This window comes from Triturus cristatus, chromosome 12, assembly GCF_964204655.1.
Source record: "Triturus cristatus chromosome 12, aTriCri1.1, whole genome shotgun sequence".
Taxonomy (NCBI): domain Eukaryota; kingdom Metazoa; phylum Chordata; class Amphibia; order Caudata; family Salamandridae; genus Triturus; species Triturus cristatus.
In genome coordinates this window covers 770,861,149-770,886,281 of record NC_140595.1, presented here as the reverse complement: position 1 = coordinate 770,886,281, position 25,133 = coordinate 770,861,149, and the positions used below count along the sequence as shown (strand labels likewise).

At 44.3% G+C, this 25,133-nt stretch overlaps 1 protein-coding gene across 7 annotated transcripts in view; it reads left to right on the top strand.

Moving 5' to 3' along the window:
- The window catches only part of CHD3 (chromodomain helicase DNA binding protein 3), a 1,560,957-nt gene that overhangs the window by 727,656 nt on the left and 808,168 nt on the right, over window positions 1-25,133 (top strand). For all 7 annotated transcript variants that reach the window (XM_085639027.1, XM_085639025.1, XM_085639026.1 and 4 more), the window contains exon 16: window positions 2,762-2,899. In XM_085639027.1, the coding sequence (XP_085495153.1) occupies window positions 2,762-2,899 (138 nt within the window). The remainder of the gene's footprint in view (window positions 1-2,761; window positions 2,900-25,133) is intronic.

Here is a 25,133-nt window from a genome sequence, read left to right as displayed (position 1 = left end):
AAGAGACGATTCCTTGAAAAGCTACTTTTAGAGTCTAAAACAAAAGCTGAAAAGGTTGTAGACATATATTGTTAACTGAGAAAGCTGGGACTAACAAAATTGCTGAACTATCATGAGATTTATAAAAAGCTTCTCTATGAAAAGTAAGAAACTCACCCATATATTACAAACGTATTGGAAACTACTTCACTTGGACTCATATCTAAAACAATTGATCTCTTGTACATCACAAATTATATTTAGAAAAGAAAACTCATTGCAGAAATTGTTGAGTTCTAGTGATACTATTAGACATAAAAAAATGACTAAGGCTAGCTGGCTAACAAGTTTTCTGCCAGAATTTTATAAATGTGGTGCATGCACATGTTGCAAATTTGTCATGGATATATTTGTAGAATTTCTAGATTTGGTGAATGATAAGACCTACTCCATTACTACTTTTAGCATAAACCAAATATATTGTGTATACATTGTTTTTGTATATATAGTAAAATGTACAAAAAGATTATTAAAAATCCATTGAAGAGAACATCTGCGAGCATTATACATCAAGGATGTTTCATAGACCGTTGAAAGTCATTTCTAGTCCCAACACAACTGTCAAGAAATTAGCCTTACAAGATTTCTTGGTATTAAATAAGTCGCTTTGGAAAGAAGAGGGGAATACAGAAATCACAATTTAAGACAATATGAGACCAAATGGATTGATAAACTGAAATGTTTGTAATTTGGGTTGAATGTAGATAGTGAAAAGCACACATTTTTTTTATTACAATCTGTTTCTGCAATGTCATCATCATCATCAAATAACTTTACAAAGTACTTAACACAAGGCAGGCTTAGACAATATAGTAATAAAAATAATTTTACAAAGTACATAACACAGCACAAGGTAAAACAATATGAGAATAAAAGTCATCATTCAGAAGTAGACAAAAATTTCATAAATACAGTTTAAAAATACAAAAGACAATTCATATTTAGGACTGAAATGTCTGTGTATTGGCCTTTTTGTTTATATATTTGAAATACTGATTGTATCATGTTGTATTAAGAGTTTTTGATAGTCCACCCATACCTGATGTCTTTTCTTTTTACAACATGGATCCTGAGATCAGATAGTATGGACATTTAAATCTACCTCAATCATGCTACGAGATTTTTAAGATATTAAAAAGACCAACAAGAAAGCTTCTTATGCTTTCAAATGGAAACAATTCTACTTAATGGTGTCAGCAGTTGGGTCATTCCTGTATCTCCTATCAAGAAGAGCTCATTTGCTCATACTCATTTTACCTCGCTAAAGCAAAGCTGGAATATTCTTCAGCTTAAGTCTGCCTAGCAGCGATACAGAAAAGGACATTAACAAATGTCATTATTCAGGGTTCCAGTATTAAAGATTCCCTGTGAGGCTTAATGAACGTTTTTGCTCTTATATGATCTCCTTCATCTGCATGGAAACTGAACTTAGTGCTCTCTAAATTGATTATTCCTCCTTTTGAACCCATGCATAAGGCTTCATTGCAGCAACTGCCATCAATTACTGTCTTTTAGTTGCTATCCTTCAGCATGTAGAATTACTGAGTTACACCGTCATTAAGCTGTTGAGACCTATTACATTTTATTCAGAAAAGGGTAGTAATTAGAACTCTTCCCTTCTTTTTTAACCTAAGTTTAGTTTTGGAATTCCATTTAAATCAATCTATCACCCTGCTAATTTTCATCAATAATCCTGGTAGTCCGACAGAGTGCTGCTACATTCTGTAGTGATCAGGAAGGTTTTGTGTTTTAACCTTGATAAGAAGTAACATTAAGAAAATCAGTCCAGCTTTTTAAAATTTATGACCAGATATATATTGGCTTAATCATTTCTAAACAATCAATCTCATGTTTGGTTATTAAATGCATTACTGTCTGTTATCAGTTGGCAAACATTACGCTTCCAGGCCAACCCAAAGTGCATTCCACCAGGGGAAAAGCAGCCAGTACAACTGGTTGAGAAACATCCCATTGGCAAATATTTGTGCGGCAGCCACAATGAAGACACTATTGGTTGGTTACTTCTAGTCCTACACCATAATTAATTGAGATCACAAGTAAACCCCCTGCATACTTGTATTGTTCAGTCAGGTTTGTGACTTGAGTGAAGAGTCCTACGATCCAGATCTAGGACTACACCTAAGTACCCATTTTTGTCACCCATCTCGGAAGCAACTACAACGGACTGGAATACAAAGCACTGCATAGTCTTCATAGTTGTTGATAGCTGTCTTTGAAGCTCAGTAACTCAATCTTCAAGCTCATGCTTAGCTAGTCTACACCATGTACACCCAAGGTAAATAGAACCGGTTTCTGCATTTTTTGTTTTTTGAGCTTACAGTCAAGCATTTCTGTAAAACTGATTTATCAGAAAGTTCTTTTCTTAGATTGGATATTTTTATTTTATGGGCTTTTGAACAGTTGTCACATCCATCACTCTGGAATTTACCTGTTACCTCAGGCTCACACAGCATAAACCTGAGCCAAATATTCTTTCTTAATTCAGACATAGCTGAACATAATTAAAATATGGTTCAGATTTTTGACAAAATGTGTAATGTGTGTTCATGTTCCTTTGACTTTCTTAAATAATTGAAATGCAGTATGTAAGCTCCAGTTAAAATAAATACATGATTTCTTAGGGTGCTAATATTTGAATGATCTCAGGTTTAGTCCCAGAGCTACTGAAGGTGCATATTATTATCTTGTTTATCTTTGCCAGAGAGAAGCACAGATAAAGTTCCATGTGCTCCTGACATCCTATGAGCTGATCACCATAGACCAAGCAGCTCTTGGTTCCATCCGTTGGGCATGTTTGGTAGTGGATGAAGCACACCGGCTGAAAAACAACCAGTCCAAGGTAAGATAATGAATTGCAACACCTTCAGATCAGCAGTTATAGGACTTATGGAGAGCTGTAATATCTATTACTTGAGCTGGTACGATGTATAGTTGTAACAATCACAAATCTGTTTATGCACTGTGATACTGTAGAAACTCTAGGCTGTCACATTAAGTCAAAGTTCTTTTCGCCAGTGTTGGACATTTCATGAATCCACTTGAAATATTGACACTAATTAGAGTGACGGTACTCTAGAGTGTTCTATGCTGGGAGACCTTCAGTCGCTGTGTTAATGAGGACAAGGAATGTTGACTGCAGTACATTTTATTACGAGTATATGGTTTGAGGTAATGAAAGAAAAGACGATGCAGTTGATGGCAATCCCTTTAGCGGGCCTTGTAAGATGCTCACAGCTATCCCTTTGGATGAGTTGATTTGATGGTTCTTTTCTGAAGGATAGTTATAGCTGCAGGTTTGAATGTCCCCAGGTGCCAGCCTTGATCTGGAGAGTTCTTTAGCAATGGTTCAGTGAGCTGACAGGTGGTGCAGTGTGGCTCTGCAGTAACTCCAAACCACTCCAGAAGTGACATATTGGAGCATGTAGAAGCAACACACCAGCACAATTGCTTCAGTTATTTTCTTTCCGCACCCTTCGACGCAAATCTGTAGCTCCACTTCCAACTTCATCAGTTTACCAAAGTGCTAGGGAATGATGTCCTCACCAAAAACTACTGGATTCAAACTGTGCTGTGTCTCCAGGAAACAGATGTCTGTCACAGACTCACATAAGGTGTATTTACCCTGCATGGGCTGTGGGCATTTAGTGCTGTCATGCACCGGGAGGCAAAACCTATGTCACTGAGCAGAAGAAGGTATTGTGGTCATAGCTAGGTCCCACTGTAAGTACAGGCTCAGCTGCAGTCCAAAATTTTAGGCCACATTCCCTCCAAAAATTCAACTTCTCATTTTAAATATTCCCCCAAGTCTTGGTTCAGACATAAGCACAAGACAGCCAAGTGGTACTTAACCCCATCCTTTCACTCAACGTCTAGTGATAAGGTGCAAGGGCATCAAGATATAGATAGTACCTCTCCAATGTCCTTTGCTTCTGAATCAATCCCGCAGTTTCCCATCGTGCCCCAAATCTCCCTGGCCACCATCGTCTCCTCAGCATATAACAACCTTTAAGGAGGCTGTGCCATGGACATCTTAAGGATTTTGGGGGCCCTGGGCCAAACAACAATTGGGGGCCCCTGCTCAGCACAACTCTGAATTTATTATCCACTTTCAGCTCATTTACGCACTCAACGACTCTGGTTGTATCATTGACAACTCTCTTCTTTGGCTAGCTTACATCTGTGCCCAACATTAGAGCAAGCAGTTTCTCTTTGGCACGCACAGAGTGAGAGCAGGAATGTGCCATATATTAGTAAATATGGTGCCTGTGCTGGCAAAAAAAAGTAAGTAAACCAACTGGTTATTTCTTAACTTTAGACAGTGTGGACGCTGTCCTGAAAGTTTAATGAGTGGGCTTCTTTAAAGTAGGGGCCCTGGGCCAGAACACACTTAACCTATGCCTTAAAACATCTGTGGGTTTTGCTGTAGATCTTTATGGTGCTTCTGGCTTCCTCTACCGTGCCTTCGGACCCCATGGAGCCACAAGTGCCTTTAGTCAGACTCCAGGAGGCTGGTCCTCCCCTGATACCAACTGCCTATATGGGGTCAATTGCTGGGCCCACACACACTCCGGTGCTGACTTTGACTCTAGCAGCAAAGTTCCTGCCAGTTCCTTCTGTACCGACTCCACCAGCGTGATTTGAGAAGCCGATCACAATGCCTATCTTAGACCCTTAACCAACGTCAATGTGATCCAGACCTATGTCGCTCTATGAATGCACAAAGGCACAAACGATGGTTATACAACCTTATTCCGATCCAGTTTCTGTTCCCCGACAACTGTATCAGTAGAGGATTCAGATTATTTTTGGTTCTGACTCTACCTGAGATACTGATGCTGAGAAAGGAAACAGGTTCCATCACCTTCACTACACTGAGGATTTATTTTATCTAGATTTACCAAATGCCAGTGGGCTAGACATGTCTCCTGAAACGGAGCTACACCCGCTACCTGGGAAGAAAACACTTCATTTGCTATGGTATTTCAGAGTGCAGATAAGACACTTGAATCTCAGTTACTGACTGTAGAAATTAAGGAAATCACATTGAGCTACTTCAACCATGGCTTCCTTTTTCAGGGCTGTTGTTATTGTTTAATGAAGCTCTTACGGATGCCCTTCAGCCTGCGTGGATCTAAGCCTTGGTCATGCCTGACAGTCAGTTAGAATAGTCTGGGCCCCAGGTGATCCAGTCTTTCGAAGAGCCCGACTCTGGAGATCCTAATTTTCTGATGAATACTTCTGACCACAGATTCCTCAGGTGCTACACTAGATCCAGACGTTTTCACAGCAGTGCTCCTACACAGTGCTGTGTGGTGTATTATGGTTCCGCCTTGGCCCTCTCCAGAATTGACAGAGTGGAGCTGTATTTAAGCACCATTTTTGTAAGTCTCTGTCAGTTCCTTTATTTCTGTGCCTTCAAATGCGTATCTAGATCACTGCTTTGTTTTTCATCAGTTGACTATTTTTTCCTAATTTAAATCAAGTGTGCAAGGTAATGGCATCCCCACCAAAGACGGCAAGGTTCAAACTAATATGTTTTCTAGGTTCTTCAAGGCATACACCAGAAATAGGCTTTCTAGATATCCTGACAATAAAGACTTTGTCAATATGCCAACCTGAGACAGAAAGTCAGTTGGACTGCAACCACCTTGCAACACACTGAGCATTTCAGTGAGATGCGCACAATCAAGACCAATATGAAACTGAGGATATATTTTAAAGATTCATCATTAATTCTATTGCATCCAGTATGAATAGTAATTTTTATAATAATCAATCACACAAATAGCAGGAATGATATTTACCAAGAGAGTAAATAAATAGTATTTTAACATATTTATGATACCATAAACATTTCTATTTATTAGTATCTCCCCACCCTACCCTCATCTCTTTGGCTAACAAAGAAGGGACCTAATTTGAGTTTTAAAGATGGATTACACCTGCATGCCTCTTTTGAACAATAGAACCAATTTACAGTAAAATAGCAGTGACTGTTCTTCTCATCAGCGTTGGTAGGCAGGCCAGTAAACCCTTCGAACTTTGAGTGTGCCTCCGAGAAGCCTCGGGCACAGAAAGATAACACTGTTCTAAATGGCCCCTGTCTTGAGTCTCTTGCACACAGTTCCCCTAAATCTTTTCGCATTCTGTTCTTAATTTATATAATGTATCTGATAATTGCTGAACCTTTCAGAATAAACAGTTAGAAAATATCTCAGCACCGTTTCACGTAAAATCTGTGAAATCATGCTTGGTGTTTAACCCCAGTGCTCATGTGCGTCGGACGTCACCCGGCCGCCTGACCACACGGCACAGAGAATCCCTCTGGTGCGAGCATCAGTGGGATTCCCTTTTCCCCCCAACAGCCTTGGGAGCTAGGGAAGGAATTCCCCAGCTCCTGAGTCTGGTTCTTTGGTTTCTGTGCAATGACGATCTGCGAGCACGTTGCGCTGACGTCATTGCACAGAAACCAAAACTGAAATGAGCTGATTGGCTCATTTCAGTTTCACTTTCTTCATGCTCAGGGGGCTTTCTCTGCTCCCTGAGCACGTAGAAATTCAGGGGAGGTATCATTGGAAAGAGGAGAATCCCCCCTTTCCAGTGGTACCCCTAGAGGATCCCTGCTTGGGGATCGCCCCAGGAGGGTGATGCTCAAGCATGGATCCACCTACTAGGCACCAGGGAGGGAGGTGTGGTCCCTTGGGCAAGGGCCTTTGCGCCCCCCAAAATATTTTGGAAAAAATCACTCATTCTGCCTCCCCCTGGGGAGCAGTTGGGGCAGTAGCCCCCAATCTGCTCCACCCCCGCTAGAAGCCAGGGACTTTATTTAAATTTGATTTAAGGCTGGTGGCTTCCCAAGATGGGCATGAAAATGCTCCCCCAGCAAAATTCCAGTCTTTCTGCCCCCCCTAGGTGGCGTATGTGGGCAGTAGCCCCCAATCTGCCCCCCCCCGGGTGCAGAAAGCCCACTAGGTGCCAGGGATTATTTGTCTTATTTTACTTAGGGGTTGGGCCTGCCCGAGATGGGCATGCCAATGCCCCCCGCAAAATTCCACAGTCTTTCTGCCCCCACCGGAGGCATATGGGGCAATAGCACCCTTTTCTGCCCCGCAGGAACGGCAGAAAGCTCATTAGGCACCAGGGAATTTTTATTTTATATGTATAGCAGTGGGGGCTGCCTAAAATGGGCATGCCATTGCCCCCCCTAAACAAGTTCCACAGTCTTTCTGCCCTCCCCTGAGGCAGATGGGGCAATAGCCCCTGATCTGCCCCACGGGGAGGGCAGAAAGCCTACTAGGCAATTGGGATTTTTTTTTATATATGTAGGGGTGGGGGCTGCCCAAAATCGGCAAGCCAATGCCCCCACCCCTCCCAAGAAATTGCCACAGCCTTTCTGCCTCCCCGGGAGGCAGATGGGGGCAATAGTCCCTAATCTGCCCACCCGGGGGGCATAAAACCCACTAGGCACCAGGGATTTATTTTTATACGTAGTCGTGGGGGCTGCCAAGAATGGGCATACTAATGCCCCCACCCCCAAAAAAGGCTTTCTGCCCCCTGAAAGGCAGATCGGGGCAATAGCCCCCTATCTTCTCCCCACGTGGGCAAAAAGCCCACTAGACACCATGGATATGTTTATGGGCATGCCAGTGAGAAACCCCATAGGCAAGGGTCGCTCCTTTTTTTTAGGCACACATTTTGGCTGTTTCAGTGATATTTTTATTCTCATCTGCACGCAGGCGGGGGCAGGAATGCACTAGAAACCAGGGAGAGTTTGTGTGTGTATAAACTGGAGTTTGGCTGATGTTTTGCGTGTAGTGACCTTTGGCTGGCATTTTACTGGCGGTGTGTGTGGACCTGCACTTGGCTGATGGTGTTTGTGGATTCGCGGTTGATGACACCACCCACGGGCAGTTCTCCGACTGCCACTGCCACCGAACCTTCGCCACCCTCCCCACTGCCATGGCCCCCGTCCCCACGCCGGACACCAACACCACCAAAGCCATGAAGTGCATCCTCCTCAGCTTGCGCTCACTGCACAGACATGCCTTAGAGATCTGGGACCTCCTCAACACCCTCTCGCCAGAAGTCGCCTTCTTCAGTGAAACCTGGACCAATGCCTCCTCCAGCCCTGACATCGCCACTGCCATTCCCGGCAGCTATAAGATACAGAGGAAGGACTGCCACAACCGCCCAGGAGGAGGACTCGCCATCGCACACAAGAGCTTTCCGACCCTCCACCACGAGCGACTTCTCCACCACCACCGAACACCTTCACTTCCAGGACCAGACCACTCTTCGCGGCACCCTCGCCTACAGACCCCCCGGCCCCTGCACTTCAATCGCCACACCCATGCCATCACCTCCATGGACTACATACTCATCGGAGACCTGAACTTCCAAATCGACAACCTCAGCGACCCCAACTCCACCACCCCCTGGACAACCTCGCCAACATCGGACTGCAACGGCTCATCAACACCCCTTCCCAAAAGGCAGGACACACCCTAGACCTCATCTTTGCAGGTGGGAACAACATCCGTTTCAACCACACTATGCAGCCCCCCTGGATGGACCATCACTGTGTACACTTCACTTTCAACACCGCCACTGCTCCCAAACCCACTCCTCGCCTTCCATGAAGGAACTGGAACAAGGTCACAGAGGAGCACATCAACTCCACCCTCAACCGCGACCCCCTCCCGCCTCGACCAACGCCAGCTCTGCAGCCAAGGAGCTACACCAGTGAATCACTAACTGCGCAGACAAGCTTGCACCCCTCCGTACCACCGGCAGATAGCGCCCCCTGAAGGCCAGCAGGTTCACAACCGACCTCCGAGATGCCAGACGCTCCTGTAGACTTCTCGAAAAACGATGGACAAAAAGCAAAACCACGGTAGACCTGACCATCTACAAGAACACCATGACAGACTACCACCAACGCATAAGATCAACAAAGAAGACTTTCATCCGGAACAAAATCCTCACCAACTCCAGCAACTCTAAGGAGCTCTTCAACATCATCCAGCAATTCACCAAGCCCCACAGTGACGCCACAAACGTCACTCCCTCCCAAGACCTCTGTAACAAGCTCAGCTCCTACTTCCACCTGAAAATCAAAGCCCTCTATGATAACTTCAGTGAGCAGACTCCAGAAACCACCCGTCCCTCAAGCAATGATAGCCAGCCCACCATCACCGCCTGGACCCCGGGCACTACCGAAGATACTACCACTACCATGAAGAACACCCACTCAGGAGCCCTCATGGACCCTTTCCGCAGAGCTGTCGCCGCCATTACTCCCCAGCTACGACTCACCTTCAACGCCACCTTCGAATCCGGCCCCTTCCCTGATGACTGGAAACGTGCAGCCCCTCCTCGAGAAACCCTTGGCAGACCCGACGGACCTGAAAAACTACCAACCCATCTCTCTTCCTCCCTTTACAGCCAAAGTCACCGAGAAGATCGTCAACACCCAGCTGACATACTTCATTGAAGAGAACTTCATCCTCGACCCCTCCCAATCCGGGTTCCTCCGCAACCACAGCACCAAAACTGCCCTCCTCGCCGCCACTGACGACATCACCTCGACCAAGGCCACACCACAGCCCTCATCCTACTCAACCTCTACGTAGCTTTTGGCACCATCTCCCACTGCACTCTCGCAGCCAGACTCCACGACGCCGGTATTCAGGAAACCGCTCTCGACTGGCTGTGCTCCTTCCTCGCCGGCAGAACCCAAAGGATCAGACTCCCTCCTTTCCTCTCCGAACCCACAGAGATCAACTGCGGTGTATCACAAGGATCATCGCTCAGTCCCACGCTCTTCAACCTCTATATGGCCCCCCTCGCCACCATCGTCAGACAGCACAGACTCAGCATTGTATCCTACGCCGACGACACCCAGCTCATCCTCTCCCTCATGAAGGACCCAGAAACCACCAGACTCGGTTTCCAAGAAGGAAAGACATCGCAGCCTGATGAGCAGCAGCTATCTGAAACTCAACTCAGAGAAGACAGAAGCCCTAGTTCTCGGACCCTCCACCTCCGCGTGGGACAACTCCTGGTGGCCCTATGCACTGGACAACCCCCAAACCCCACAGACCACGCCCGAAACGTCAGCATCATACTCGATTCCTCCCTCACCTTGACCCGACAGATCAACGCCGTTGCCTCCACCTGCTTCAACACCCTCCGCATCCTCCGCAAGACCTTCAAGTGAATCCCCCCAAAGCCAGAAAGACCGTCACCCACGCACTCATAAAAAGCAGACTGGACTACGGAAATGCCCTCTACGCAGCAATCAACAAATCCCTACTACGCAAACTCCAGACCATTCAGAACACGGCAGCCAGACTCGTCCTCGGCATCCCACTACATGAGCACATCACCCAACACCTGTGAGACCTCTACTGGCTCCCCGTTGAAAAGAGAGTAACCTTCAAACTACTCACCCACGCCTACAAATCCCTTCACAACTGCGGACCCAAATGCCTCAACAAAAGTCTCCTTCCACGTACCCATAAGGAACCTCTGCTCCGCCGACCTCACCCTGGCAGAAACCCTGTGCATCCGCAGAATCAGAGTGGGTGGATGGGCTTTCTCCTACATCACAGCCAAAGCCTGGAACAAACTCCCAGTCAGCATCAGATGCTCCCCTACTCTGCACACTTTCAGGAAGAGCCTCAAGACCTGGCTTTTCGACTGATCCGGAGCTGCAAAACCCCCTGCGCCTTGAGACCCTCACGGGTGAGTAGCGCTCTTTAAACCCCCTGATTGATTGATTGATTGTGTGTAGATTGGCACTTGCCTGGTGGTGTGCGTGGACTGGTGCTTGGCTGGCTGTGTTCATGGATGGCACTTGGCTGCAGGTCCGGACGGGTGTTTTCCCAGTGTGCAGGAGGGGTGCGGGCTGGTTTTCTGGCCGTGGGGGTGGTTTTGTCACTGGGGGCCGGTTTTTTGGCAGTGCTGCAATATCAGGCCCCAGTAACACAAGCAGGAGCGCTGCTTTTTACTAGCACGCCCCATACCTCCTGGGCCGTTCGAGCTGCAATCTGCCAGGGCTGGTTCCTGTTCCCAGTCCTGCCCTGCTTGGCTGGCGGTGTGCGGGGATGGTGCTTGGTTGGCGGTGTGCATGGATATTGCTTGGCTGACTGTGTGCATTGATAGCATTTGGCAGGCGGTGTACATGGATGGCACCTGGCTGGCAGTGCAAAGACAAGGGGCCCCCTGTAAAACTATTGTGAAGTTCACCTAGACAGGGAAATACATACTGTAAATAAACTAGGGCAACTTCAACTGAATAAAGATCTCAACAAATGCTAAATGATACAAAAATAAAAGGTAGTGACACTGAATTATAGAAAAATACAAAATTATGTATTTATTATTTATGGTAGTAAATTTAAGAGAGGTCTAAACATTAGACATCAATATGAAAAGATGACTTGAGCAATATATTTAACTTCAGTCATTCATCATGCATTCAAGCTTATGAATAAATTATTTGCAATTTTGTTCTTTTGATGAAAGTACAACTCATTGGTAGAAAATGTCCATTGAACACATTATTTATTGGGTGGTTTCCAAAGTTATCCCTCTGGCTGGCGGTGTGCATGGATGGCGCTTGGTGGGCGGTGTGTGTGGATGGCACTTGGCTGGCAGTGTGCATGGATGTCACTTGGCTGGTGGTGTGTGTGGATGGTGGTGTGTGTGTACTGACTCTTGGCTGGCAGTGTGGCGTGCATGGATCCCCCAGTGTTTTCTTACTCAGAATCCCCCGTATACCTCAAATTTACTTACAAAGTCACATTTTCCTGACAGTTCTGTGTGGGTAAGTTGTAGGATCACCGCACAGGCACAAATGTCTTTGTTATGCCCTGTGGGTAGGTTTAGAGTGTTAGCCTGCGTGGCAGGGTTTAGGAATGTTCATGGGGGTTGCTGGGTGATGGAGTCAGAGGATTCCAGGCTTTTCAAATGTATGCAGAGACGTTTTATTGTTGAAGGTGGATGTCTTATGTTGCCTCTGCTGTGATGACCAGTAATAAACCTGCTAAAAGGACCCGACTCCTGAGGTGATTACTACAATTTGATTGGCGACGATTTCCGGTCTTCACAGCTGTTCCTTCGAACCTACGCGAGTGTTTCAGCCTCGTCTGGACAAACTAAAGAAAGACAACCAATTTGAGCTGGGTGCGAGCGGTTTCTACCTCGAGACAACCAGCGATTCACCGCTTCTAAAAAAACAAACACCCTTACGTGGCCACAAGGTAAGGGTGTCTAATTTTGTTTTAAATACAGACTGGCAACCGTTTTTCGTGAAAACACGAACTTACCCGACCAGAGGAAGATCGATCTTCTTTCCGCTGTTGTCGTACCGCGGTGTATCTTCTTTTTGACTCTGTGTCTGTTCCGGACGTTTTGGAGATTATTTCTCGTTTTTTGCCGCGCATGCGCGAAGGTAGTTCTGATCTAACTCTTACTACGCATGCGCGAACCGGCAACACGTCCAAGCTATCTGCCAGTCCTGCTGTTCTCGTTACCTAGCAACAATCACCACACGAGTGATTAACCTTCTACACGCTGCACTCGAGTGTACAGTGTTACAGCTAATATCGTTTCTTCAGTGGATTGCTTCTGTGATCCACACACACATACATATATCCATGGATTCTGTGATGTTGTCTACAAAATCAGCAGATTACTCCTGTGATCTGCACACAGTCATGTTTTTTTAGTTTCAAATAAAAAGAAGCAGATTCTTCCTGTGATCTGCACACAGACATTTTTTTTTTTTAATTGTTTTTTTTCCTCCCAGACTCTCTTTCTTTTTTTTGTCATACACATTGTGTTGTTTTTTGAAGCACATTTTTCCAGTTATCTTCATACAAACCCAGATTTGACGTTATTGTGAATAATTTCGTATTTTGGGTGTTGTTTTTCTGCTCTTTTCATTTTTTTTAATCAAAACTGTTTGATCATCTTTCTGTGTTCATCATTTGTCTTTCACTACCGATATGCAATCAGTCACTCCGCCTCCTGCTTTTCTAGAATCAGCGGGGGATCCACCAGTTAGGTGGGAACTGTGGTTTGATGCTTTTCAAACTTATTTGGGTGCCATTGGAGCATCCAGATTCGGCGATGAACGTAAAAGATTTTTACTTCTTCATTCTCTTGGTTTTGAGGGGAGGTCTATTTTCAAACATCTTCCTGAGATCGTTCATACTCCAGGTGAAGACATAGATGTATTTCAAGACGCAGTGATGAAACTTAGGACAAGGTTTCACAAACAACCCAGCCTGATGGTGCTGCGACATAAATTTTTCAAGAGGCAACAAAAAGATGGAGAAGATGTTGACATGTATGTTTCTGCGCTAAGAAAACTTGCTTCTGAATGTCAGTTTGAGACATTTTTAGAGCAACTGATCAGAGATCAGTTTGTCTGTCACTGCAGTGACAAACAAATAAGACAAAAACTTCTTTCTCTCTCGAATCCTGATTTAGATGAAACTATAAAGATAGCTAAAAGTATTGAAACTTCTCAAATATCTTTAAAAGAATTGGAAGACAAGCTTCCAGACCCGGTGAATGTGATCTCGTCAAGTTCAAAATTCAAGCGTATTGACTCCAAACCAGAGGTCAAAGATAATGAGTCTAAGAGATCCATTTCAAAGAAAAATATGTATCCCTCACATGACTCCAAAAATATGTGCAACAGATGTGGTAACAAACAACATCAGAAGGGGACTAGATGCCCAGGGATGAATGTTATATGCAGTTATTGCAAAAAAACAGGACATTTTGCCAAAGTTTGTTTTAAGAAGAAATTCAATGAGCAAAAAAGGTCCGTTGCATGTGTGCTAGAGTCAGACTGTGAGTCAGATTCAGAAACAATTGGTGTTGTTCTAGATAGTCCTGATCATGTTTTAAAGATTTCTGATGAGACAGACTGTATCGATCCAATTGTTGAAATTCTGGTGGGGGACAAAGTACTAAATTTACTTGTAGACTCTGGGGCTAGGATAACAATGATAACCAAGGAACTGTTTGAAGAAACTTGGGGAAATAGGAGTTTGCTACCCCCCGATCGCTCGCCGGTATCTTATGAGGGTCGTAAGATAGAACTGTTGGGGTATTTCGAGGATGAACTTCAATTTGATGGTAGGGTGATCAAGGGCAAGATTTATGTTGCTGTCAAGGGACTAAATATCTTAGGATGGTTTCACCAGGGGTTATTTGGAATGATCCTTAAGCCAGGTTGTAGAGTGCAAGTTTTAACAGTTTCTGATGGTGGTTTTGATGGCAATGTCAAATGGGAGCAACTTTTTCCTACTATTTTTTCAAAGGAGTTAGGAACTATCCGGGGGTTCAAGCACCGAATCATTGTCAAAGAAGGATCTCTACCTGTTAAACACAAATTAAGGGGTGTCCCGTTCAGTGTTAGGGAAGACCTTGAAGTAGAGATAAAGCGTTTGTGCCAGGAGGACATCATAGAACCAACAGAGTCTTCTCTATGGCTTTCTCCTCTTGTCGTAGCACGCAAGAGGTGTGGTAAGTTGCGTGTCTGTGTGGACCTTAGGTCCCTGAATAAGGAGATCTGGGTGGATTCCCATCCACTGCCAAAAATTGATGATCTGTTTGCATGCGTCAGGGGTTCAAGATATTTTTCTAAGTTAGACTTGGCAAATGCTTACCACCAGATCGAATTGGAGGAGGAGTCTCGTCATTTTACATCATTTATTTCACCTCTGGGTACTTTTCGCTATAAACGGATGCCATTTGGTTTGGCTTCTGCCGCGTCGGTTTTCCAACGTGTGATGCAGAGTATGTTGGGTGAAATCAAAGGGGTGCTGGTATTTCAAGATGATGTGCTGGTTCATTCCCGAGACATTAGTTCGCACAATGTCTTGTTGAGAAAGGTTTTTGAAACGTTCAGAGAATATGGCGTAGTAGTAAAGCCTGAAAAGTGTAAATTTTTATGTGATGAGGTTGAGTATTTGGGACATCACATTTCTGGCGAAGGTATTCGACCAAGGCAGGGTTTGTTGGATGCCATTACCAATGCGCCTATTCCCAAGGATAAAACGGGGGTTAAGTCTCTGTTGGGTTTATTGGAATATTATTCTAAATTTATTCCAAACTATGCCTCTGTGGTTAGGCCAATCAGCTATTTATTGAGGAAGGGTGTTATGTTCGGTTGGTCAAACGAGTGCACTGCAGCTTTGGAGACTGTGAAAGTTCTACTTAAGAACAGTGAGGCACTTAAGCCTTATGATCCTTCCCTTTCTACTTGCATCACGGTGGATGCAAGTCAGGTGGGTTTGGGATGTGTGGTTACGCAAGATACTCGAGGTGGTGAAAATACTATTGCGTTTGCATCCAGAGTCTTAAGGGATGCGGAAACGCAATATTCAGTAATTGAGAAAGAGTTGTTGTCTTGTCTTTGGGCTGTGAGTAAGTTTCGTACATATGTCTGGGGAAGACGTTTCACTTTGAGGACCGACCATAAACCTTTGGTGAATATTCTCAGTGCTGGTACTAGCAAGTGTTGTTCACCGAGGATTGTAAGAATGGTTTCTAGACTTATGCAGTATCAATTCGATGTGGTCCATGTTTCTGGTGGAAAGAATACAAGAGCGGATTTCTTGTCTAGATTTCCTGTAGGTTTAAACCAAGGGGTCTGTTCAGATGAATACCGAGAGGACGAAGACGATTCGGATGATTGTTTCATAGCTGCAGTTGATATTGCTGTTGGAGACGAAGGAAGTTGGTTAGAAGCTATTGCTCAAGACGAAGTTCTTCAGCAAGTGAACCATTATGTGATGAATGGTTGGCCTAGAGAAAGCACTTTGGTGCATTATTTACAACCTTACTGGAAAGTACAGTCTGAGATTTCCATCGAAGGGGGGGTGTTGGTTCGAGGAGAACGACTTATCCCTCCTCTTGGTGTAAGAAAAGACATCATTCTCAGAGCTCATGAGGGTCATCTAGGTTCGACTCTCACCAAACGTAGAGTTCGAGATGGTTTCTGGTGGCCATCAATGGATGCGGATGTTACAGAAGTTGTTGACAGGTGTGTCATATGCAGTAAAGCGGACAAAGGGTTGAAAGTAAAGACTCCTCCACTTCTGCCTGTTGATTGTCCACCAGCTCCCTGGAGCAAGTTGGGGTTGGACATCATGGGGCCGATAGAAGGTTTGCAGAATGGTGGACGTTTTGTGCTGGTTTTAATTGATTATGTTTCTAAATGGCCAGAGGTTAAGGTTGTTAAAGATATTTCTTCCTCTACGGTGATTATGTTTTTGAGAGAGGTGTTTATTCGAGAGGGGTTTCCTGAGACATTGGTGACAGACAATGGCACTCAATTTGTTAGTGTAGAATTTGAATCATTTCTAAAGTCTTCCAACATTAAACATACGAAAAGTTCTCTGTATCACCCACAGTCTAATGGTCAAGTGGAGCGCATGAACAGAGTGGTGGGTGATTGTATCAGATGGGCTAAGAGTGAGAGAGTGAATATACAGGGTTCCTTAGATAGCATGCTTTGGTTCTATAGGACTACTCCTCATTCTACCACTAGAATTTCTCCTTTTGAGCTATTGAGAGGACGTAAAGCTAATACATGTTTCCGACCAGGTTGGATGAATAAGTGGATCAAGTCGTTGCATGATGTTAACAGTCTAATGGAGATCGTGAAAAGGAATGTTGGTTGTGCTCAAGTTAAGCAAAAGCGGTGGTTTGATAAGAAAAATTCCGCAAAGCTTGTTGAAGTGCATGTGGGGGATCTTGTTAGGATTAAATCCTCCATACACGTCAAGAAAGGGGAGAGTAAGTTTGGACTACCCATCCGTGTTATAGAATTAGGTAGGAATGCTGTAAAGGTTGAAGGGGGAAGTTGGTGGAATGTAGGTAAGATTGTTAAAGCTAGGGAAACGAGTGGGACAGGACAGGAGGTTAGCTATGGTGAGCCTTACTCTTCTGAGGCTAGTCGTAGAACTTGTGATGTTCGTTCTATGGTGAGGAGGAGCAGTAGGACGCGCAGAATTCCCATGCGTTTTCGTGAGTGATTCAATGTCATAGTGTTGATGTGAAAGTTGGGGTTGTTTTATTATTGTGTGTAATGTTTATTTTCGTTTTTTTTTTAAAAATGAGAAAGGGGGATATGTTATGCCCTGTGGGTAGGTTTAGAGTGTTAGCCTGCGTGGCAGGGTTTAGGAATGTTCATGGGGGTTGCTGGGTGATGGAGTCAGAGGATTCCAGGCTTTTCAAATGTATGCAGAGACGTTTTATTGTTGAAGGTGGATGTCTTATGTTGCCTCTGCTGTGATGACCAGTAATAAACCTGCTAAAAGGACCCGACTCCTGAGGTGATTACTACAGTCTTACTACCCAGCATTTCCCTTATTCTTCCGAGAAATATGATACCTCACTTATGTGGGTGCTCAAAGTAGCGTCAGCCTACAACCGTATAAACAAACTGACCTTTTGGACTTGCTTTGGACCCCCCTCAATCCCTACATGTTTTTGGGCCTTCCATTTCATAGGCACTTGGCCCAGCCACACAAGAAAGGTATCATTTTTATCAGGAGACTGAGGGGAACGCTAAGTGGTAGGAAATTTGTGCAGTGTGGTGATCCCACAATTTTTCCACACAGATATTAGAGGAAAATTTGACTTTTTAGCTAAATTTGAGGTTTGCAGCAAATTCTTGAAAGGAAAATGTTGGGGGATTAACGCAAGCCACACCTCCCTGGACTCCCACGGGTGTCTAGTTGTCAGAAATGTCTGGGTTTTTTAGGTTCCCCAAGATGTCTGCGAACCCGGGACCAAAAGCACAGGTGCTCAACCATCTATCACAAAACATCCTGGTTTTTCAAGGGGGTTACCTTGGTTTTTGGCCCCGGGCTCGGCGGCCATCTAGGAAAACCTACCAAGCCCACGCATTTCCTAAAATTAGACATCCGGGGAGTCCAGGGAGGTAAGGCTTGCGTGGACCTCCCAACGTTTTCCTACCCAGAATCCCCTGCAAACCTCAAATTTAGCTGGAAAAATCCCGTTTCTCATATTTCTGTGTGGGAAAATTGTGGGATCACTGAGCCGCCACAAATTTCCTACCACCCAGCGTTCTCCCAGGTCCACCAATAAAAATGGTACCTCACTTGTGTGGGTAGGCATAGTGGCTGCAACAGGAAATGGCCCAAACTGTACTGTGGAGACTTCAAAATTACCTATCACAAAATGACCTGGTTTTGCCAAGGGGGGGACACCTTGGTTTTTGGCCCCGGGCTCGGCGGCCATCTAGGGAAACCTACCAAGCCCACACATTTCTTAAAATTAGACACCCGGGGGAGTCCAGGGAGGTATGGCTTGCGTGGACCTCCCAACGTTTTCCTACCCAGAATCCCCTGCAAACCTCAAATTTAGCTGGGAAAATCACGTTTCTCATATTTCTGTGTGGGGAAGTTGTGGGATCACTGGGCTGACACAAATTTCCTAACACCCAGCTTTCCCCCAGGTCTCCCGATAAAAATGGTAACTCACTTGTGTGGGTGGGTTAAGCACCTGTGACAAATAAGGGCCCAAAACATATTGTGGAGACGTCGAAATGACCTATTACAAAACGACCTGGTTTTGCAAGAGGTCACCAGGGCTTATGGCCCTGGGCTCGGCGGTCATGTAGGGAAACCTACCAATACCACACATTTCTGAAAACTAGACACCAGGGGGAGTCCAGGGAGGTATGGCTTGCGTGGACCTCCCAACGTTTTCCTACCCAGAATGCCCTGCAAACCTCAAATTTAGCTGGAAAAAAAAAAAAAAATTCCAAATATTTTTGCGTGGGATCACTGTGCCGGCACAGATGTCTTACCACACAGCAATCCCCTCAGTCTCCCGAGTGAAATGATACCTCACTTGTGTGGATGTCCAATGCAGAATTGGTTAAAACGTATTTTCTTTTGAATGTAGCCCTTAGAATTCACTGTGCTATACCCTTTATGCCTATGTTTTGGGCCCTTCCCAGTCACAAGCTCTTGCCACAACCACGCAAGTGAGGTATCATTTTACTCAGGAGACTGAGGGGAACGCTCACAGAAATGTGAGGAAAATGTTTTTTTTTTTATTTACAAAGTTTGAGGTTTGCAGCGGGATTCTTGGTAACAGAATCTGGTGACAGCCACACAAGTCACCCCCTCCTGGACTCCTCTGAGTGTCTAGTTTTCAAAAATGTGTAGGTTTGCTAGGTTTCCCTAGGTGCTGGCAGAGCTAGGGTTCAAAATCTACAGCTAGACAATATTTGCGAAAAAAGGGTCAATTTTCACTGTAAAAATGTGGTGTGTCCATGTTTGGTTTTGGGCCGTTTCCTGTCGTGGGCACTAGGCCTACCCACATAACTGAGGTACCATTTTTATCGCAATACTTTGGGGGACGCGGGGTGGGTGGAATTTTGTGGGTCAACGCAGATTCTAGAATTTTCCATCACAGGAATGGGAGGATTTTTTTTCTACAAAGTTTGAGGTTTGCAAAGGATTCTGGGTAACAGAACCTGGTGAGAGCAACACAAGTCACCCCATCCTGGATTCCCATGGGTGTCTAGTTTGTAAAAATGTATAGGTTTGCTAGATTACCCTAGGTGCCGGTAGAGCTAGGAATCAAAATCTACAACTAGGCACTTTGCAAAAAAAGGGTCAGTTTTCACTGTAAAAATGTGGTGTGTCCATGTTGCGTTTTGGGCCGTTTCCTGTCCCGGGCACTAGGCATACCCACACAAGTGAGGTACCATTGTTATCAGAATACTATGGGGAATGTGGGGTGTGTGGAATTTTGTCGACCCACACAGATTCCAGAACTTTCCATCACAGAAATGTGAGATAAATGGTTTTTATTTTTTTTATTTTTTACAGAGCTTGAGGTTTGCAAGGGATTCTGGGTAACAGAACCTGGTGCGAGCCACTCATGTCACCCCATTATAAATTACCCTGGATGTCTAGTTTAAAAAATGTATAGGTTTGCTAGGTTTCCCTAGGTGCCGCCTGAGCTAAGGTTCAAAATCCACAGCTAGGCACTGCAAAAATGGTCTGTTTTCATGGTAAAAATGTACTGGGTCCACGTTGTGTTTTGGGCCGTTTCCTGTCGCGGGCACTAGGCCTACCCACACAAGTGAGGTACCATTTTTATTGGGAGACATAAGGGAATTTAGGATTGTAGAGAAACTGTTATTACCTATTGACTTTCTATGCATTTCTGCCTTCCTAATGTTAGACAATATGTAACAAGCATTGGCATAGCCAATAGGTCTTGCCTTTGGGTTCTTATAAGTGTTTAGCCATGCAACAGTTGATGTTGTTGCACCAAGGATATTGTGCTGCATAACTAAATACTTATAAGGTCCCAAAAGCGAGACCTATTGGCTATGCCGCGAAGACATGGCTAAGGCGGAGTTAGGTGCCATCCGTGTTGCTGTGATATAGTAACTCTATCTGTATGCTATCATGCCACAGATTGCTTTGTACATAAATGACACCAGACTCGTGCGGAGCTTGGACGGGCGAGTATGTTTCCACATACAGCGTACAACATGTGATTGGCGCACTATATTCCAACTTAGTGCAAATCATGATTCTGCTGCTGTAAAAGGTGCCGGGTTTGTAGAACAAGAGCCCGAAGGACCTGCAGGATTCTGACGGATGGACTACCGAGCTGCCCAGCCTGGGAGTTCAGAGGCCATGCATGAGCATCCATTGCTTGGCCTCCCTGCTGAAGTGCACAGCTTGTTGTGATGGTGGTTTGGGGGATAGAAGGAGAGGCAGATGATGCTCCTGGTTCTGTAATGAATCTGATAACATTTACAGTCACACCCTAAAGGGAAAGGGGGATAAAAAGTGCCCTGTTCACACCAGTGAGTGAAAGACTGATAATGCTGGACAAGAGGTAGTCAGTCAGATGTCAGGCAGGAATTAGTCTGACTAGCAGGACTCTAGAGTGATAGTCATAGTCCATGCAGTTTATGCAATAGCAGTGAAGCCACATCTCTATGTTAGGCTAGATGTGGGAATCACACAGAGGGCTGCTAATGAAGTCGGTTCTAGTGGGCTCCACAGTTGGCATGCACTTAGTTGAAAGTACAGTGCTTATTTCTGTATTAAAAATTAGTTAACACCCGCGTATTCTTGAGCCACCTTTCCAAACTGTGCACAGAACTTTCAAGAAAAGCATCTTTAACATCTGGTGAAGTCATATCAGAAGGAGTTTGAGGCCATCACGAAAGTTTTACATGTATTGTAAGAGAGTTTCTAAGGACAAAATATATGTGCCTTTTGTACAAAACATTACCTTGCATGTAGGGCTCCCAATATTTGATGTATTTGCTGCAGTACACTCCGTCATTGCTTGGAATTTGAGTTTTTGGTAGCTAGAACTCAGAATATTCTCCTGAATATTCTTGGAGGAGAGCAATTGCGGCGAAAGTGAAAGTAATGGCCAGCAAGGAGGAAGAGATAAGAAAGGCAGATGGTGGCTGCGCCCGTGCATGTGCACATGCACGCAAGCTTCAGGCCAAGAAAAGCTTGTGGGTAGCACTTTGAAAAGCCCCTTAGTAAAAGTCAAGCAACAGTGAATGCGCTGCTGTAGGCTCGACCTAAAAATGAAGTCACTTTGAAAAATGTCCTACACTTCACAGGCTAGTATGGGTTCCCACAATTTCTCAGATGTGCAAATAGCTACTGTTTCTAAACTCTATATTTTGTTCCCATTTCGGAAATACAGAGGTGTCTTTGATACCCATTTTTCACTCTTTATATGTTACCAAATTAAATGCTATATACCTGGTAAACAATAAAAAACCACTGCAAGAGGCTGCTCAGTTATTGGCTCTGGGTTCCCAGGTTCTTGGGGAACCTACAAGTCCTATATATCCCCACAACCAGAAGGATTGAACTGATATAACAGTATATTGCTTTCAAACATCTCTCTTACTTAGAAAACATTACAGGTGTAAACGTTGGCACAAAAGGCTGTTTTTTTCGACTCATTTTCAATATTTTTTATTTTCAACTGTTAGTTTCTACAGAACAAACCTTGAAGGATCTACACAAATGACCCCTTGCTGAATTCAGAATTGTATCTATTTTTCAGAAATGTATAGGTTTCCGGAATCCATTATTGCTTTCCCACTAATTTCTACCACTAACTGGACGGAGGTTGAAAGCACAAAAAGTAGCAGAAATAGGCTATGTCCCAGTAAAATGCCAAAACTGTGTAAAATATTTTAGTTTTCTGACAAAAGTCTGCTTGTTCCTGAAAGAAGAGAAGATGATGATTTCAGCACCACAAACTCTTTGTTGACACCATTTTCAGGGGGAAAACTAGATGTTTTCTTTTGCAGCCCTTTTCCCCATTTTTCCAACAAAAAAAACAGATTTAGCAGTACTTTGGCTAATTTCTGGGTCCCCTCCAGGGGCATCCACAAACCCTGGGTACCTTTAAAATCCCAATGATGTTGGAAGAAAAGGGCGCAAATTTGGCGTGGCTACCCTATGTGGACAAAACGTTACAGGGGACTAAGCGCAAATTACCCCAAAAAGCCCCAAAAAAGCATCGCACAGGGGGTAGGGGGGAGGCCTAGCAGAGGAAGTGTTAAAAACAGTAAACAAAAGTGAAATTATCAGCTTCTGTGAAAGCTTGTTAATTATTTAACTATTGTCATTGAAACAAAGAATTCAATCCATACAGAATAACATGAATGTATGTGAATCACGTTGCAAGGAATAATGACAAGAATGAATGTTATAATAATGTAATGTTTATGTGATGAATATATTTATAAATGCATGTATGTGCAATGATACAAGAAAGCATCCAGGCTGACATATTTCAATTTTTAACTATTGTGGCAGGGTACAAAAAACTATTTAAAAAAAAAAAAATCAAAAAAGGTAAAAATTGTTGGTTTCTAGTTTGCTTCATTTTATTGGTATGACAAGTTGTCATGAAACATGAAAGAGACCAAACATTGTTACATTTTGGTGCAGTCTCGTCATTTTTCTACAGATGTCGATGATGCTGCCATAAGTCTCTTGAAAAATGAGGAAGTTGCGACCATAGGTGAAAATGGTGTCAATTGCAATGTTGAAGGCAACACTATAATAGCTTGCTAAACAGCACCAATTGAACCTGACAGGGTAGACCCTGCTGGTGTTGAGAATTATGATTTTTGCAAGGCAACACCAGTGGAATCTGAAAACGCAGAGTTTCTCTCGAGGGTTGTCATGGATGTTGACGATGTAGGAGCTGTTGGCATTGATGGTTCGTTATTTATTGCTTAGCTAATAATTTCCAACTCCATTGCAGGACAGTATTCTTTATACATTCTCATTGGTCGAATCATTTCTCTCATGATAAGTACCACTATTGGCAGTTGTTCCAGTGGCACATCCAGGTAAACAGTTTCACAGCATTTAAGGCACCTAAAAGCAGGTTTCAATTAAGGGGCTTGAAACCTTGTACAATGACAGACTCCAATTCTCACTTATGTTGTTCAGGACTCCTCCAAAGTAGAATGCCATTGTTTCTCCACATCTTTCATTTGGGTAGATGTCACCTTCATGTTGGCATTCATGCTTGCTTTATATTTTTTTACTAGGAAGAAAAATGAGAACTGTATAACCAACTATCAGAAGTGTGGTTAAACTCCCACCAAACAGATTTGAAAACGACAAACTAAAGAAAAAAGGAATGCTGCTAAAAATAGTTAGTCATAAACCCTTCAATAGTCTAGATTCTATGGTTTTAAAAACCTGGGCTATGCCTGTTGTAGTCGATGCTGTTGGAAACTGTATCTTCAGACGTTATCGGGAGACTGAGAGGAATGCTGAGTGGTAGGAAATTTGTGCTGTGTGGTACTCCCACAACCAGATATTTGAGGGAAATGTGACTTTTTAGCTAAATTTGATGTTTTCACCGGATTCTTGGAGGGAAAATGTTGGGGGATCAATGCAAGTCACACATCCCTGGACACCCACAAGTGTCTAGTTTTCAGAAATGTCTGGGTTTTTTAGGTTCCCCTAGATGTCTGCAAGCCCGGGACCAAAAACACAGGTGCCCACTTGTCTATCACAAAATGACAGGGGATTCTGGGTAGAGAAACATTGGGGGATCCGCACAAGCCATACCTCCCTGGACTCCCCTGGGTGTCTAGTTTCCAGAAATGTGTGGGTTTGGTAGGTGTCCCTAGATGGCTGCCGAGCCTGGGGCCAAATACCCAAGTGACCCCCCTTGCAACACCAGGTTGTTTTGTGATACATAATTTTGTTGTCTCCACAATATGTTTTGGGCCCTTGCCTGTCATGGGTACTTGGCCCACCCACACGAGTGAGGTACCATTTTTATCGGGAGACCTGGGGGAATGCTGAGTGGTAGGAAATTTGGGTCAGCCCGGTGTCCCACAACGTTACCACACAGAAATTTTAGAAACATTTGATGTTTTCTGCTTAATTTGAGGTTAGCAGGGGATTCTGAGTCGGAAAACTTTGGGGGGTACATGCAAGCCATACCTCCCTGGACTCCCCTGGGTGTCTAGTTTTCAGAAATGTGTGGGTTTGTTAGGTTTCCCTAGATGACCACCGAGCCCAGGGCCAAAAACTCAGGTGAGCCCCTTTGCAAAACCAGGTCATTTTCTGTGACAGGTAATTTTGATGTCTCCACAATGCGTTTTGGGCCCTTCCCTGTCGCGGGTACTTGGCCCAACTACACAAGTAAGGTACCATTTTTATCAGGAGTCTTTGAGGAATGTGGGCTGTGTGGAAGTTTGTGAAACCAGGCAGATTCCAGAACTTCCCATCACAGAAATGTGAGGTAAATGTGTTTTTTTTACAAAGTTTGAGATTTGCTAAGGATTCAGGGTAACAGAACCTGGTGAGAGCCACACAAGTCACCCCCACCTGGGTCCCTTGGGTATCTAGTTTTAAAAAATGTATAGGTTTTGCTAGGTTTCCCTAGGTGCCGGCAGAGCTAGGGTTCAAAATCCACAGCTAGGCACTTTGCATACATTTCTGGAATTTCTGCCGGAAGACCAGAAAAAG